At 43.4% G+C, this 17,982-nt stretch overlaps 1 protein-coding gene across 3 annotated transcripts in view; it reads right to left on the minus strand.

The window, feature by feature from the left end:
- Window positions 1–1,957: 1,957 nt before the first annotated feature.
- The window catches only part of LOC114047022 (DENN domain-containing protein 1A-like), a 702,955-nt gene continuing 686,930 nt past the window's right edge, over window positions 1,958–17,982 (minus strand). For all 3 annotated transcript variants that reach the window (XM_027867675.1, XM_027867672.1, XM_027867674.1), the window contains 2 exons: window positions 6,190–6,448; window positions 1,958–5,648 (listed from right to left, as the gene is read on the minus strand). In XM_027867675.1, the coding sequence (XP_027723476.1) occupies window positions 4,344–5,648; window positions 6,190–6,448 (1,564 nt within the window). In that variant the 3' untranslated portion in view covers window positions 1,958–4,343. The remainder of the gene's footprint in view (window positions 5,649–6,189; window positions 6,449–17,982) is intronic.

A 17,982-nucleotide genomic window follows, 5' to 3' on the forward strand; every position in this document is an offset into this window, starting at 1 on the left:
GAGTTGCCAGTAAATTGCATTTAAGTGAGAGAGGGTTGTGCAAGGGCACCAGCCTTACTTTCTCCTCCAGAGTCATATGGGTCTGGTGGCAAGATACAGATTAGGATGACTGGAGATGGCCCCCTTCCTCATCTATAATATGAGAGGGTTGGACCAGATGATCTCTGAGGTCCTTTTTAACTAGAAATTTTATAGCTGTGGGTCAGGTCAGTGGAATAACCGAGAGCCAATAAACTACCATCCTGAATTTAAGAGGCAGTATTGGTGTCATCAGAACAACCATTCTTGGGGAGTCAGGACAACTAGATCTGAGTCACCTACTCTGCTGTATAACCTTGAGTAAGTCATGTGCCATCTCTTAGTTTCTTCAACTGTAAGCATCATAATTCATAATCATTCAGCTCCGTAAGCTTACAGAGGCCTTCCACAGATAGCTATTGTTATCATGGCCTTTATACAATATCCCTGTGAAGTCAGTAGTACAAATATTATCTCCATTTTACAGGTGAGAAAACTGAGGCCTGAGCCTCAGAGATGAATTGACTTGCTCATGGTCACATGATTAGTGTTAGAGTTGGGATTTGAATCCGTAGCTTTCAATACCACAGCAACTTTCAAAGTTGGGAGGGCTCGGAGGTCTGGAATTCTGTTGTAAACTTCTTTGGTATCCTGCCCAGCACTGTACTGGACTGAGCATATAGCCATCATTCAATAAATACTTATTGATCTGACCTGATATCAAATCACTATTTTACATCCCAGCTAAAATCCAAACATAGCTCCTGCATCATCTCTTCCCTGGTGAGAGAGCAACACATATTCTGAAGCCCTCGAGGAGCAGCTTCCTGAGCCTCTTGCTCATTCAAGGACAGGCTGAAGGCCCTGAAGAGGAGAAATTTGGGAGGTGAGGTGGTGGCACAATTGGTATCTTTCTATAGCTGAAGGACTGCTATGAAGAAGTGGGATTAGTCTTGTTCTATTTGGCCCCTGACGCTGAACTCAGAACCTTCCCTATAGGAAGACTATCTTAACAATTAAAGCTGTCCACAAAGCAATGGATTGCTTCTTGAGGTAGTGAGGTCCACGTACTTGGAGTGTTCAAGTGATGGACAGATGACCCACTTGTCAGTAATGTTGTAGAGGGTTATCCATTGTCTGAGTAGAGAACTAGACATGACCTCAGCATTATCTCCCAGCTCTTGGATCTTTTGTAGTATATTCTGTAACCATCATCAGGGCAGTAACAGACAATCATGGCTATTCTCTTGGTTTGTAATGAAATTTTTCAGTCTTGATCCAACTTCTCCAGTCACTGTCTGCTTGGCTCCCAAGCACACACAGAAGAAACTGGATCAATTGTTTCAATACAGAAGCCTGTGTTAGTTAATTGATTAGCATGTACTTCCTTCACTCTTATAAATCAGGCATGGATGAAGGTGTGAACCTGCTTTGACAAGTTGGGCTCCTTTAAAAAATACAGAATTGGGGGTTTAAACCAATCAGTTGGTATAATGCATCTGCATCAGCACCATGGAGTGTTCGAGTTATAAGGGACCCCGGAATACAGGAAGTCAGTGCTAGAAGGAACTTCAGAATACAGAAAACTATCAATGAAATTCCACAGGCTTTATAACCACTATAACTTTGCCAGTTCTATCTCCTGCAGCTAAAAGGGATCATGGAATACAGTGTTAGCACATAAAAGGTTAGAGCCAGAAGGGCTTGAAGACATGGTGCTCTCCCACCTCCTCATTTTAACTAAGGAGAAAATGAAACCAGAAAGAAGTGGCTTGTCTGAGTTTACAGAGTCACGGCAAAGGCGACACTTGAACCCACCTTCATTACCCCTCAGCTCAGTGATTTTCCCACAGTACCAAGCTGCCTCCCTTTTTTTCAGCCCTCCCAGGCCTGGAACCATGAATATCAAAGAAAGTACTTTCAGACCAGGTAAACAAAAGATGTTCTGCCCGAGAGGATTTTATTGAGCTGTCACAGAAAATTAATTCCCAGGTTTGCAAATTCAATGTAGTAAGTGAAGAAAGGTACATACAGTGCTCGTATGTGGACAATACATTGACTACTATTTCCACCCAATTTCTGTAAGTGTGGTTCACAAGATGAAACAGGAGCCATCTGTCCTTACAATAGTCTCGGCTTCTTCAGTGTGCTGTTCACGTGTGCCCTTCTGACCCAGCCTCAGTCTGAAGGGCTCCCAGTGCTAGACATAAAAGAGGAGAGTAGAAAGATGCCTTTTCAGGATGGGGAGGGGTGTTGTGCGTGCCTGGGCATCACTGATATATCCCCGGGCATGGCATTGATCCTTGGCACATGCCACGAAGGGGAGACTGAAACCATGGAAATCTAAGCATGCACTGCTTTGGGGGTCATTGTGATTGACCTTCTATTCATTCCAGTGTTGGGCTGAGCAGTCCAGTCTGGCCTGGCTTAAGAAACAAATTCAAAGATTCAAGTTCTTCATCCAACTCCAGTTGATGAGGCAACTTCCCCTTCTGAATCACACATGCTTTATGATTGAGGACAAACCTTTGAGAGACTACTTCTAGTCCCTGAATCCAAAAGTGACCATCTGATTTGCCAAAGCAGCAAACATTCCCAGAAATCAAGAATGTCAATGAGGCCCACATGGCTCTCCCTGAGCTGTGGACATCTTCATGATTATGAATAGGATTACTTGGGTGAGGCTCAGAATCCAGGGCACATGGTTGCTACAGCAGCAGGCTTCATGGACGAGCCAGCTCATCCAAAATCAGGAAATGAAAGACCAGGTTGAAATGTGAACAATTTCCTTTGTCCTCAAAGGTTGTTGTTGTTGTTTTTTAAACCCAGACAGCCTGAATAAGTTTCAGTTCAACCATCAAGGCTTGCCCCCATCCAAGACATAATGAATTGGATAAAATAAAGGAGGGAAAATTACAGATTAAAAACATCAAAATGATCATTTTCAACTTAACTCAGGTGTGGGAGAAATGAGCACTGGTTCTGCTCCTGGAGAGAAGAGGCACAGATTTAATGCTCTTCTAAGAGCCAACCCTTGACTTCATCCTATTCTAGCTGTAGGGGAGGGGAGGGGAGGGAGGGATGACTTTCCCCTTCTGTCATCAAGAAGTAGTCAAAGAACATCTAATGCGGGCAGAACGGTTGTCTCCTCCCTCCCCTCCAAGATCCCTTTTCCCCAAAGCTTCTCTCCCTGAAAGCAGGGGTATGTGTGAAAGGAAGACCTCGGGTGGATCCTAATGCCATCCCACATAAAGGAAAGTCAGCAGCATTAACCCATAGGCTATCTTGTGTAGCTAGATGTTTTCATCGGACAAAACTCAATCTGGCTTTTGACTCCCAGTCTTTTTCCACTTAGGTTGAACAGGACCACCTCCCAGGAGAGATAGGCCAGAAATGTCTGGGCCCTGTCTTTGATAATAAAATAAGCTACTATGATATCCAGTTCAGATATGGACATTTAGGACACTTATATATCATATTAACATAGAACTATAAGAGCAAGGGTATAATATAAGGGCTCCTCTTAATGACTCCTTCTGATGTCTTTTTTTAAAATCTTCTAAAAATCAAAGTTGCTGGTGTCCAGAGCTGGCTCTGTGCTATGTTTTCCGGAAATAGGAATTTCAAGGATCAATGATCCCTAGCATGTTGAATGTCAAAAAACAAGCAAAAAAATAATCTAACACTCCCTATGAAAGTGAATGTGGTTGGATGACTGGGTCTCTACTTCTAGGTAGGCTTTGAAGAGTATCTAAGATGAAGATTGTCCAAGAACAATAGAACTTAAATCTTGAGACAAGGAGTTGGGGTGTGGAGAGCAGGGAGAGCCTTTTCTGACGCTCACTTGGGTTTAATTGTCTTGAGTAAGGCCATGGGTAATACTGACATCCTTACCTGTCCACAACTGTTGGGCCCGGGGGGACCTGACCAGATAATGGGCTAAGAGAAAAGAAATTGGCTTTCCTGCCGGTGGGAGTGGTATCAGAAAGGAGAAACTAATTACCAACGAGTCAGTGCAGAAACCCATGGGAAGGATAAGGCCAAAATGCAGGCCAAGTCTCACTTCTGATGGCAGTGGCAAAAACCTTAGGAAGAACTGGGCAAAGTGGGGTTTCATTGAGTCAAAATTCATTTCCATCAGTAGAAACTGCTTGGAAGTCATAGCTAGGGAAGAGGAGACAGGGAGAGGAGGGAGTGGAGGGAATTATTTCTTTACAATAGCCAGTTAATCCTTCATGCTTCAAAACTGTTGGATGTAGACAAACCCCAAACACCTTCCAAAAACACACATCCCTGTCTACCAACCTCAAATTCTTCTTTGGATCTTACTCAAAGGTTTCCCAACGCTTCCGAAGCTGCTCCACTTTTCCTTGAGTGGGCGCAATCTCCTGCTTAGTCTTCTGTAACAAATCCTCAAACGGATCCCTGGTTTCTTTGGGGCCTGAAGACTGTAATACTGGCTCTAGGCTATTGAAAGGCCTAGGGGGAACCACTGGAGGGTCTCCAGGTCTCAGGATCAACCCCTGCTTGGCCTCAGCTGGCCTTGAGCTGGATCGCACTAGGGGCAACGTTCGGATTTTAGAAGGGCCACCCAAGTGGCTGGGTTGGCTTGGGCCACTTTGGGTAGTGCCATGGCCTGGTGGTGGGCAGGAGCTGACATGTGGCCCTGGGGGAACCTGCCCAAACAGATTAGGCATTGAGAGAGCTGAGAGGCTGGGCTGAGGTCTCTGTGGGGTATAAAAGCCGGGGCTGGATGCCATAAAGCTGGGAGTGAAAGCCTGGCCCAGGGAAGCTGGAGAGGGAGCAAAGGGTCCCCCAACACACTGGGTCATAGATACTGGCAGAGCTGTTGGCACATGTTGGGCAAAGGGGTTGAGTGATGGTTGGAGGAATGGGGTGGTGGCTGAAGCTGAAGGGAAGCCCAGCTTGGGCACAAATGGGGTGGATGCAGGGGTGAAGTCACCCACACCACAGGGAAAGCCACTGGTATTGGGAACTACAGAGCCAGGGGGAGCCCTGTCTGGCCAGCTGGTCTTTAGAGGGTCTAGGAGAGTCAACAGGTAATCACTCTCACAGCCTGCAGGGTCTGTGACCACACGGACTGGCTTGAGAATATCAGTGGCACTACTAGGCGTGGGGAGAAGCCTTGGTGGGGGTGGCAGATAACTGAGAGGTGGTCGACTTTCCAGATCCCTCGAGAGGGCTGAATTCCCAAATGCCTCTGGTATCAGTTCAGAGGTGGTGTCAGAGGGCCCAAGGCCTGGGGTCTTCCCAGGCTCAGTGGTGATAAAGGGTTGAAGCTTTGCAGGCCGGGCTGTAGGTGGTGGGGGTACAATGCCCAGCTCTGGTGTCTTCCTTCCCTGAGGTCTGGGGATGGTGATGTTGCCCTGTGTAGGAGTGGGGGTTTCCTCTTTCTCTCCATGGGTCAAGATGCTATCCCGGCTTCGGGGTCTCCGAGGCAGAGACGGGGTACTCCCTAGAGATGCCAGAGGCCTTTCTGGGGAAGGCTGAGAATGTTTGGTAGGAATGGCCATATCATCCTGGCCCATGCTCCACAGCTGGTTGTAAGGATGGGTGAGCTTCAGCCCAGGCATTATTCTGCTTCTTTCGCTTGAGCACAGGTCCATTCTCTGTTCACAAAACATAAGACAGAGGCTTAGAAGCTATTTGGGGTTTCACAACATAGATACAGAGAAAATGCCAATATATTGCAAGCTTCTCTGTCTTATAAAATGAAATTAAATGAGATCATCTCAAAAGTGCTTTCTAGATCCAACATCCAAAGTTCTATATTCTAAAAAATCTATGTTCTAAGGTCCCTCTGAGATCTGACACTCTAAATATTTAATGATGTACCATCCTACCTTCCAGGGCCCATCCAGGCAAGGCATTCTATATTCTAAGATCCCTTACAGCACTATAATTCTATGTTCTAAGATCTCCCTTTGAACTTAAACAGTCTAAGTTCTTGTTCTACAGTTCTATATTCTTGGAACTTTTAATGTTCTAAGGGCCTTCTAGCCTTAATGTTCTAGATTTCCTAATTCCGATGTTTAGTGTTGCCTGTGGAAGGAAAGCTACTTCCATGCAATGTTAATTTCTTTTTGGGTGGTCATTAGTGGAGAGGGGTAGCCAACAGTCCTTTTCCCTCACCCCCAACTTTGGCCATACCTGGTAATCAAATGTGCAAGGCTGGTCGCCCTGATCCTTAGGCGGCCTGAGGTCTTCTAAGCTCTTTGCTTGGCTCAGTGGCTGAGGCAGCTGCTCTACCTCCAAACTGCTGAAAATGTCCTCCAGGAGGCTGATATCTGCAATTCTGTCAGGTGGCGGTGGTGGAGGACCCAGGGCTTCCTTTGCTCGCTTTTCTGGGCTCCCTGTCTCTTCTCCATCTGCACTGTCTGACTCTCTCAGGACTCGGTATGGCAGAGGCCTAAGAAGGGACAAAGTCTGAATTCCAACCAGATACACTCGGAGTCAGGGTATCCTTTCAGGGAAGATTACATTTTTAAACCCTAAGCAAATTAGAGGAAGCGTGGGATAATGGAAAAAGCACTGGACCAGGAGTCAAGAAATTTAGGTTTTAGTCCTCACCCATCCATTAACTTGCTGTGTGAAGTTGGGGAAAGTACTTCTTTTTCCTGAGCCCTTGTTTTACAAAATGGAGCTTAACTTTACTGGTTACTTGCTAAGTAACTTTATCCCTCTCTGGGCGTCAGGTTCCTCATCTATTAAATGAAGATGCATTGCAGCAGGGGTTCTTGGTCTTTTTTGATCCACCTGCTTCAGGCCGGGTGAACAGGACTCTGGGCTGGCCAGGCTGAGTCTCTGCTGCCCAACCCCCTTGGCAGTATGGTGAAGCCTGTGGGCTTTGTGTAGGATATATTTGGATGCATCTGCAGAGATATCGATGGAGAGACTCCCTTTCTGGGGTTCTCTCTGGATGATGCCCTAGCCGAGATCCATTGGGAGAAAATCCAATTTTGTTTTTTTCTATTTTGGACTATATTTGGATGGTCTATTTTCTGATGTGTTTCCTTTTCAAGTCTGACCAGTTTATTTGATCCAATTTATGCTTTGAATGCTTTATATATTGATATATTTTGTATGACAGTGACCATTTTGAATATGAAAATGAATATGAGCAGAATGGATTTTGCATCCCTAAGATATTGGTGTTAATAGTTTACCGGGAGCACACCATGGGAGCTCATATATGTAACTCTTTTTTTTTTTTTTTAAACTTTTGAGCAGACCTAGACTGCTTGCCTTATCATAATGTGAATCCAGACAACTCATTGAGATCCTTATGTACTACAGGTCATAGGATAGGGTTTATCTGATGACCTAGAAATCTTGAGTAATCAACTCCAAATATGTTATCTCTTTTGGGGAGCCCCCAAACCCTTTGGGGATTTTTGGAATATGTTTTCCTTTTTAAGTTAGCTTGTTTGTCCTAGTAAGGGATAACCTCCACTTGGATTTAAGGAATCTGTGGAGAAATTTTGGGTGCTCTCTGGTGTTTCAGAGATATAGATGAATCCCTCTCCCATGCAGCTGTGCCTATGGGTTTCAAGAAGAGGGGCCCCTCCCTGGGAGAGGGAAGGGGTTAGTGCTCTGGCCCCACTTGTGCCAGGAGGTTTATATTGTTACCCAAGCACCAAAATCAAGAAACCAAAATCTGGTTTCTTACTTGAAGGGTAAGGGGGTGACTTCCAGTAGCTTCAGGTCCCTAGTTCCTATGGGGATAACTCTACATGTGCTGAGACTCTGTAGGGACTAGGCTTTCCATCTGAAATGGGAAGCTTGATTTTCTTTCTCCTATTCTTTTCTTTATTGTCTCTGGGTTAGTGAAGGTCTTTGTAAAGACCAAAATAAGTGCTAACCTTTGAGAATTTTATAAAATGATGTCTGCTTGCTAAAATTGTGTAACTGTGATTTTGGAAGTGAGTGTAATAGCCAGGCCCACCAGCTATGGGAGGCCTGTAACCTTGTCGAACAAAGTTAATTCTGGGGATTGTTTGTGAACTATCCCATGTGGCCTTTGCCAAAAAAGCATCCTGGTTGATTTGCAGGTGACAGCAAATATTTAACTGTGGGGACAGCATAAGGGAAGGCGTTTCCTCCCCACCTAGGTTTGGTCACAGAAGACCAAGAATGTAATTACAAGGTATTAATGAGGTGTTAAACTAACTGAAAAGATGCTGTTTATGCCATGATCATTTATGAGGTGAAAACACCTATTCAATTAGGTCAATAAGGGAAGAATGTGATTGGCTGAATAAACAAATTAGTGATGGCTCTGTGGCCTTTAAAGAGCTAAGCTTTGGAAAAATCTCAATAGTTTGGGGGTAGAAGAGATTACAAGCACTGGGAGATGCCTATAAAAGAAGAAAGAGAATTTCTCTTTCCTCCCCCATCAGTCATGTAGCACTGAAGGGTAGCTATTTTACCAGTAGGAAACACTCATCCAGGGTCTGTGTGACTCCTGGCAACAAAGAAGAGAATTGGATTATGAAGAGGAGTAGATGCTGGGAATGAAACTAAGCAACTCACCTAGTAGAGAAGCTGTACCTAGGGAAAGGTATGTTAGGACTCTGCAAAGAGAGGTCTTCCAGGCCATGCAGTATCAGGAGTTGTAAATGGCCTGGGCCACATGTGTGTACCCTATCTCACTACCATCATACTCTAGGTTTGAGCCCACTCTTCTTATGGACTCTGTGTGTAGTTGTGTGAGAGTGTACCCTAGGTTTATGCACGGAATGTTTTGTACCTACTATTCTTATTATGCTAGCTTAGTAAATGTCTTTGTTAAAAGTTAATTGAATCTATTGGCTGATTGTTAATGGAAGGTACACTGTTGAGGGCTTATGAGTGTTAGAAGTGGAACCTGACAAGGTTACCCCCATAGCAGCTATCCTCCGGGGAACCAATCTATGAGTATGAGTTAGAGGGAGTGCCCCACAGGGAATGTTATACCATAAAGTCACACAGTAAAGCTCTCTGGGCCCAAGACCCAAAGTCCAGGAAAGAGGTTAGCGAGTTAATGATTATTGGAGCTAGGATCCAATCAGGATGAATTGCCATAGCATAGAACGGAGAGAAGCTGGACCCAGTCGGCAGAGTTTCCTCACACACAATTTTCCCAAGCATCTTACCAAAACACAGGAAAAACACAAGGGGATTTGCATGCGCCTGGGAGGGGAAACAGTATAATGTGTATCCAATTAACAATAAGACCTGACATGCCTTTCGGAGGTGATTGGCATCTGATTGGCAGCTGGTCTCACTGTGGCATTTAAACAAGGTTTTAGATTAAGGGGGGAAATATTTGTGAAGGGAGAGAAAAGGGAAAGGTATCGTGGCAGGAGCCTACCTTCCCTCCCCCCGAACGCAGCAAATCATACACATTCATGAGCCAAATGTGTCTGAGTTCATCTTTCACAAGCAGAGGAACAATAAACAGATGCAGGCTGGGAGGGGGGCCACACAGCTAATGCTGGTGGCTTGTACTGCACACCCTCATGCTGCCCCCCCAATGGCATTTGGTGGCTAACAAGCAGTCCTAGCTCATTAATGGTTACATGAAGACCCAAGGCTGAGGGAGACTGAGGGCAAGGGTCACACAGGCAGGGAGCTGTGCAGCTGAGCCTTGACTGGGAGGTGGGGGGAGGGTGAAAGGAAAGGGAACAACAAACAGATTGAGGAAGGCAGAGGGGCTGAAGGCTCTGCAGAAGCATGTTTCTATCAGGGCAATATCTTTTTTACTACATGTGTGTATGTGTAGGGGGTACAGTCTCCTTCCCTGACTCATACCCCTTTTCCACATCATATTCCATCAAAGGAATGCCTGTAAGACTCCCCTTTCTTGGACTTGGTTCCCCAACTTATAAAATGAAAGGGTTGGAACAGTTTGACATCAAGGTCATTTCTAGCTCTAACATTCTATGTTCTAACTTTACCATTCAATGTTCTAACATTCATTTGCTCTGAGGTGCTTTTCTAGTATTAACATTCTGTATTCCAATGTTTTATGTTCTAAGGTCCCTCCCAGCACATACATTCTAGGGTTCTGTAAAAGCCTGTCTATGTGGGACCTAAGAGGTTCCCAAACTCTGGGGTTGCTCGTTTGCTCTTGTGAAATTTCTAAACACTTCTAACTTCTTGTCTGCTTTAGTGATAACTTCATCCTTCAAAAGGTGGAAGAGTCAATAAGGGGAAATTCTCTTCCAGGTATGATTCTCATCAACAAGGGAGCAACTAGTTATTGGGGTGGAAATGATGAGACTCTTGGGGGATGGGGAGTGACCACTCCTAGTGTTATAGATGAGAGGATATATCGGGATAGTCTGATATGCCTCTTAGATTTTGGTAAAACAGACTTCAAAGAGTTCAAGGGAAACATAGGTAGGATCCCACGGAATAAAGCACTTCAAGGCAACTCAGCTGTAGGGGGATAGGAGATGCTTAAGAATGAAATTCTGAGGATATACAGGGAAACAATTTCAATGAGGACGAAAAAATGGGATTTTCCTGATATCAATAGGGATTCACTGAGAACTCACTAACCCAACTTAGATTGTAAAAAAGGAATGTGCAGAAGATAAAGCCAAGGCCTGGTAACAGAAAATGACATAAGAGTGTGGCCTGGTCTTGTAACAATGCTGTGAAGAACGCTACTGCTCAGAATGAGAAAAGCAAAGGACAACAAAAAAGTGTTTTCTGTTTTGTTTTAAAGTTCTATTAGGAGAAAAAGGAGGATCAAAGAAGGGATAGGACCTTGGACTGGGATGGATGGGACAACAGAGAATAGGTGGAGCTGCTTGTGGCTTATTTTGCATGTTTCCTCTGACATGGAAATGGCCCCTTGTGCTAGAAATGACAGAACAAGAATGACAGGGAGTTGATACTCAAGACAACTAAGCAGATTATAAGAGAGTCTCTGACTGCCCTCAATGAATGCCATTCATTTTGCCCAGATGAACACCACCTTGAGGTCCTGAAAGAAGTGGCAGATGTGACTGCAGACCTACCACTGTAATATGGGAAAGGTCAGGGAAAACAGGAGAGATGCCACAAGACTGGAGAAGGGCAAATGTCCCAATTTTCACAAGAGGAAAGAGAAGAGTCTGCAAATTACAGGACAGCAAGCTTGACTTCAACTCCTGGGGATTTCAGAACATAAAAGAGATTGTTGGCGAACATCTAGAAAGAAAAGGGAGCAGCCAACCTGGCTTGATCAAGCACAGGTTGGGACATTTGCTTTCTGGACAGGATTACTCTACTACTACATGAGGGGAATACTGTAGATAGAGTTTACCTTGGTTCTAGCAATGCTTTTTAACAAAGTACTCTCTTCTTGTGGAGAACAGAGAGAAATAACAGATTAGACAATAATACAATCAGTTGGATTCTGAACCAGTTGGAGGCAAAGAGTAAGTTGTTATGGGTTCAATGTTGATGTGGCAGGAAGTTTCCAGTGGAGATGTACAGGAATCTGTGCTTGACTCTTGTGCTATTTTAGCATTTTTATCTTTGACTCGGATAAAGGCATAGATGTTATATTCATCAAATCTGCTGATGACACAAAGTGAGGATGCATAGCTAGCACATTGGATGATAGAAAAAGGCCTGAGGGTTTTAGTAGGCAGCAAGTTCACTATGAATCAGTAGTGTGATGTGGCAACTAAAAATGCTAATGAGATCATGGGTAACATAAAGAAGGACGTAGCTTTTAGAATGAGGGAGGTGACAGTTCCACTGGACCCTGCCCTTGGCAGACTACATTTGGAGTATTGTATCATTCTGGGGACCATGGTTTGAGAAGGACATTGAGAAGCTAAAGAGTGTTCAGAGGAGGATAGCTAGGATGGTGGAAAGGCTTGAGTCTATGTCATATGAGGATTGGTTGAAGGAATTGGGCATATTTAGTTTGGAAAAGAGAAGACTCAGAAAGAGAAACATGGGAGCTGTTTTCAAGCATTTGCAGGGTCATCATGTAAAATGGCAAAGTGGCTAGATTTGTTCCATTTGTCCACACTGGGGCAATGGGTGGAAGCTGCAAAGAGGCAAACTGAAGCTTGATACCAGAAGAAATTTCCTCATGATTGTTGTTGCTGAGTCATTTAGTCGTGCCTGACTCTTCGTGACCTCTTGGACCGTATTGTCCGTGGGCTTTTCTTGGCAAAGGTACTGGAGTGGTTTGCCCTTTCCTTCTCCTAACAGAGCTGTTCAAAGGTGCAATGGCTGCCTTGACAGGTGGTAGGAGTCTTCAGGTAGAGGCCAGGTAATCACTTGTTGGGCGGGTTGTGGTGGAGATTCTTTTTGTTTAGGGCTGAACGAGATGGCTGCTGAGGTCTCTTCCTACTCTCAAGATTCTGTGATTCACTCTTGCCCTCTAAAGCTACCAGGCAGACTACCATCTCAGTAGTCCCAAAGTACAGAGCTTGGGCAGAGTCACCTCCTAAGAGTTCAAGCTCTAAACCTCTTACTCAGATTGTACCCAGCCTTACAATTGTTCCAAGGCCTCACTGTAGTTACTTGTAGCTAAAGTGAAGGAAAAGGCAGTGGTCACAGAACCTTGGAAACAGCACCATCTCCTGGCCATGAGGATTCTCACATCTTCCCCAGGTTTCTGGGACACTTGTGTGTGATCTTAATGGGTCATACACACTCCCCATCTTGATATTTAAACTCAAACTTGTCACTAGTGACAGTAGAAGTTAATTTACTTAGAACAATTTCCCCATCTGAACTTCAATTATGAGGATGGGAACAAATTAATCTTTAAGGTGCTTTTCAGTTCTAACATTCTATGTTCTTTATTCTAGCCTAGGTTTTAAGGTTACATACGGATCTGCCAATCTGTAAGTTCAATGTTACCAAAATAGATGATCTGTGGATTAGTACATAAGCAAGTCTTATCCAGTTGTATGAGGCACAGAGAGCTCAAGTCATTTGCCCAGAGTCACAGACGCTTAATTTCAGAGGTGGAATTTGAAGCCAGGTAATCCTGATTCCCAGACTTTAAGGCATTCCATTCACTATGCCAGGCTTAGTGAAACTTAGTGAAAGGTTTAAATTATAGAACAAATTAAGAAATAGAGGTCTCACTGCTTTCAAGTATAGTATGTTTATGAGCTAAGAGAAAATGGGATCTAAGAAACAATATGAGTTCTGTTAATTTTTAGAACATGAAATTTAGAATTGGTCAGTAATACATAATAATGCACTAAACTTAAAAATGCCTTGATAAAAAATATTTAACTACTACTTTATCCTGGATTGAAAGGCATATTAAAGAAATCCTTTATTCCTTGAACCTTTAGTATTGGAAAGAAAGTCAACTGATTTCAGACTAGATTGTTAGTTCACAAGTTGGAGGTTAAAAATTCTCAGAGGAAGAAATGATGTCATATTCTTTCTTTATTAAGAATCATATATACCATACTTGAATACTCCAAATGATTGGGATTCAAATGAATAAATTTTTAATATTTGGGGTGCCAAGCTAATATGGTTTCTTTTCTTTTCTTTACTGACCATCTGCTGTTACAATGAAACTTCCATGCATCACAGCAAAGTCTCCAAGCAAGAATAGCCCTTTAATGAGGCAAGATGGTGTCATGGAAAGAGACTGGGAATCAGGAGGCTGGTCTAACTAAGAGCTCACCGTGTGACTCTGGGCAAATTATTTTGCTTCTCTGGGCCCTGGTTCCTCTAACCTATAAAAAAATTGAGGGAAGGGAAAGAATAGGACTAGATTATCTAGAATCATGAAAGTTGAGAGCTGGAAGGAATCGTAGATATCCAATCCTTTTCATCATACAGATGAAGAACAGAGAGGGAAAGGGACTTACCTGAGACCTCTGATGTACCTTCTTGCAGTAACAGTCTATGTCCTACCATTCTATGTTTCAAAGTCCTTTCCAGCTCTTACATTCTTTGTCCCAAAATCCCTTCCAGGCCTAGCATTGTGTTAAGATCTAGTTAGGCTATAAGAGTCTATGTTGTGAGATCTGTTCCAGCTGTAACATTCTGTGTTCCATATTCTAACCATCTTTGTTCCAAATTTCACCCCAGCTCTGATGTACAATGACCTCTAATCCCAACACAAAGCTTTTCTCATCTATGCATCAGGGCCCATAATCAGCAATCTGCTATTGTACAACTGAGCAAGCTTCTTTCCAAGGAAGGATATGCCCAAATCCCGATGAAAGCAGCCCTTATTAAAGAAAAAATAATTTTAAGGTCTATACTTCTGATTTAAAAAATAGAATTCAATATCAATAAAAATCAATGGGGTTTAATTTTTTTTTTTGCCACAAAGCCATTTCCTTACAGACTTCATTTTTAATGAATTATATATGAACTCGATAAAAGTTTGTTGTAGTAATTTGGTTTTCAGTTAAGTTAATTGAGATGGGCTGGCCAATTGGCAAAATTGGCTGGTTTCTGCATATGGGCACTAAAATACATCCTGAGGTTTGGCACGGCATTCTGATTTGAGTATGCTGTTAGCCAAAGGTTTGTTAATTTCTGGTGAGTGCAGCAAATATTATTTGCACAGTATAACAGATTAGCCAGAGAGAAGCAGATCAGTCTTGAAATTAAAAGACACCTATGAACAAAGCCCCAAACTCCTGTTTAAACCAACAAAGCCAGAACATAAACGGTACAAATAAAAGCATACACCACAAGCTGTAATAATGTAACAGAGGAGATGCCTGCCTAGTGGAGTGGCCCAGGCATGTGTCATGCTGGAAGCTGGCAGGCGAGGAGGAGGAATCTTTGATGGGGGGTGCTAGGAAGGCAGTAGCAGTGAATGATGAATCATGATGGGGGGTAGGGGGGATGGGTAGAAGAAGGAGTTCGAGGAGGGAGAGGGGAACTTGGAAAAAAATGGATATCAAGGGGAGAAGGCAGGTGGGGGTGGGGGTGGGGTCCATCCCTGGACAACGGCAGAGCATGCTCTAGCAGTAGACCATTAGCTCTTTATATCCATGGAAGGGCCAAGGCAAAAAAAAAAACAAAAAAAAACAAACAAAAAAAAAACCCCCAACATCCGTGCACACATCCCATGCTTTAGATTTGCACAGCAAAGGCCAAACCATGCACCAGAGACCACAAGCAGGGTCATCGAGCAGAGCTCAATGCTTAACACTAACGAATTCAGAGAAAAACACAGAGGAAGAAAGAGGGAGAGAGAGACCATTCAAAGGGAGTACAGAAGAAGAAGTTGTCAGAATAGCCAGAGAAAGGGTCCTCTTCCCGCTGATCATCATCAGAAGAGTCTTCAGAGAGAAAGACTGTATAGTGTCGCAAGGGCTTTACCAGGCTGAAGGAAAGAGGGAAACAAAAGACAACAAGAAATTATAAGATGTCTTGATCAGTTAATCTTTGATAGGAGGAAAGGGGAAAAGATGGAGAGGGAGAAATGCAGAATTGAAGAAGCAATCTCAGCTCTCCTTTTCCATGTTAGAGCATCTACCTAACGGAGGCCAATCCGGCGACTGACCAGGGCAGCTTGTCACACATTTGAGGAATATACATCTCAGCTTCCCAGTGCCACCCTGGGTGCCCCAGCACTACTGCAGCCTGGGGTGAACCTCCCTAAAAGCTGCATACCATCTCCAATCCTTGGAGCTGTGGCAGCCACACATATCAAGTTCTCAGTGAAGAGAAATTCTGAATGAATCACACTTCCCCACTATAATGGAAGTATATTATAAAATTGATGTACTTTTTAAACGTCTTTTTTTGGGGGGGCAAGATGCAATGAAACATCAAAAACACATTGTTAAAGATAAATTGAGACATATGATAAATTCTAATGAGAATACTTAAAAGTGTTACAAAAATGACTATACAAGGCATTGTTTCCTCATCTGTAAAGTGATTGTATTGGATTAAATGATCTCTACTGTCTCTTACTGTTCTAATATGTTTTATGCTAACATTCCATGCTCTAAGGTACTTTTCAGCTCTAATATTCAATATTTTAGCATTCTATGTTAAGTCTAAGGTTCCTTTTCAGGCCTAATGGTCTCTATGTTCCAAGGGTCCCTCAAGGTCTAAGAATCTATGACTCCATGAGAGCAAAGGGCACTAAGGGAGTCAACAGGACATCAGAAAGAGGAGTAGTAGATTACAAAGAACCTGAATATCTGGTTAGAGGTGCTACTCCAAAGTGATGCATGCACAGCAACAGACCAACAAACAGCCAACCCTATGGAGAAGGAATATGGAACGGCAATGCTTTGCTGATTGGTGGTGGCTCTTTGGAATTCTCTCTTAGATGCCTCTTCAGAGAGTCTTTTTCATCTGTGATATGGTGATTAAATATTAATTATTATAAAAAATACATCTGCCTTGTCAGCCACCTATGAGCTCTACCTATAAACACAAACACATATACAGTATATATAAAATATCTCCACAGTATATATGAATTATACACTGACCAGAACTCAAGTCAGACACTTACTAAGGCATTCCCCTCCCACAACTCCCAAGACCTAGAGACAGAGGCAGTGCCAGGTTCTATAAAAAACAACAGAAAGAAGAGTAATTTTGGGTTTATATTTTGTTGTTATTAATCATACTTGAATCACTGCTATTATTTCCTAGCCATTATAGTCATGTGAAATAGTTGGGTGTGTTTCTTTTTTTCCCCTTTCTTTGAGTGGAAAGGACCTTGCTTAAACCCTTCTACCTCATTTCTTCTCACGCAAGAGAGAATTTGGGCTTTGGTTGGTCCTGTCTTTGTCATTGAGGCAGCCTATGTTTCTGACTGAGTACAGAGTCAGGGAGGAGTAACAGAGCCCAAATGAGCAGGGAAAGGGTTTGACCCAATAATAAAAGGATCATAGACTCGTAGGACTTTAGAGTTGGTAGGGGCCTTAAAGATCATCTAGGCCAGAGGTGTCAAACTTAGATAGAAATGGACCCTGCGGGCTGCATGCTGACTTAGAAAACCACAGATTAATATCATCTATGTTGTGTTGAATTTTAATTTTTTGTCAAACATTTTTCAATTGCGTTTAATCTGGTTGGGGCCCACTTGGGAGTTGGGGAGCAGCAAGTCTGACACCTCTGATCCAGTCCGACCTCAGCTTTTCACATTTAAGTAAACAGGCACATAGAGAATGAGTGGCTTGATCAAGATTTCAGTGGCAGAGATTGAATTTAAACCCATTTCTTTTGATTCTCAATTTAACATTCTTTCTATTACACCAGTAACAATGAACACTAGGACATTTCTACAGAGCTTAAAGTTTATAAACCATTTTCCTTGTAATATCCCCATACTGCAGATAAGGAAAGTGAGGCTGAGGAGGCACAGGACTTATCCAATGTTACATGGATTGTGTGTAGGAACCAGGGCTGGAACTCGGGTCTTTTCACTATACCACACAGCCTCTTGCAGGGTCTTAATGAAGCTTTCTCCTTTAACTGGTCAAGGAAGGTGGGGCCAGCATTCATTAGAAAGAGGTTAGCCATATATTATCAGGAGACAACCTACTTCCTGTTTCACCACATGCCCAGACAGACTGGTAGAACTGCCTAGTTCGCCAGTCCTGCTGTCCATCCTGTTGCTGGGCCATCTGGCTTGCTCGGCTCCTCTCAGCATCTTGTCTCATTCTGATTTATGATGCTCCTGCTTATAACTTGGTGTTTTCTGTTCTCCCTTCATCCACCCCAGTCACTAGATCTCCAAAGCCTCACATTTTGCAGGTACTTCCTTCCCCACCCCAGGTCTGAGGCTGCAGCTGTCTGTTAACCCAATGTCTCCTACGGACATGGATATGTCCACTGGTAGATGCCTAAGAGCCACAGCATCTCCTCTGCTCATACTACTCTTCCCAGCTGTATGGCCACAGGCAAGTCAATTCAGTTCTCTAGCATGTGTCTTCTCATCTGTAGTATGGGAATGATGACATTGTAATGGTGCTTTACGGAATTGAA

This window comes from Vombatus ursinus, unplaced genomic scaffold (genome assembly GCF_900497805.2).
Source record: "Vombatus ursinus unplaced genomic scaffold, bare-nosed wombat genome assembly UNPS02014786.1, whole genome shotgun sequence".
NCBI classification, from domain to species: domain Eukaryota; kingdom Metazoa; phylum Chordata; class Mammalia; order Diprotodontia; family Vombatidae; genus Vombatus; species Vombatus ursinus.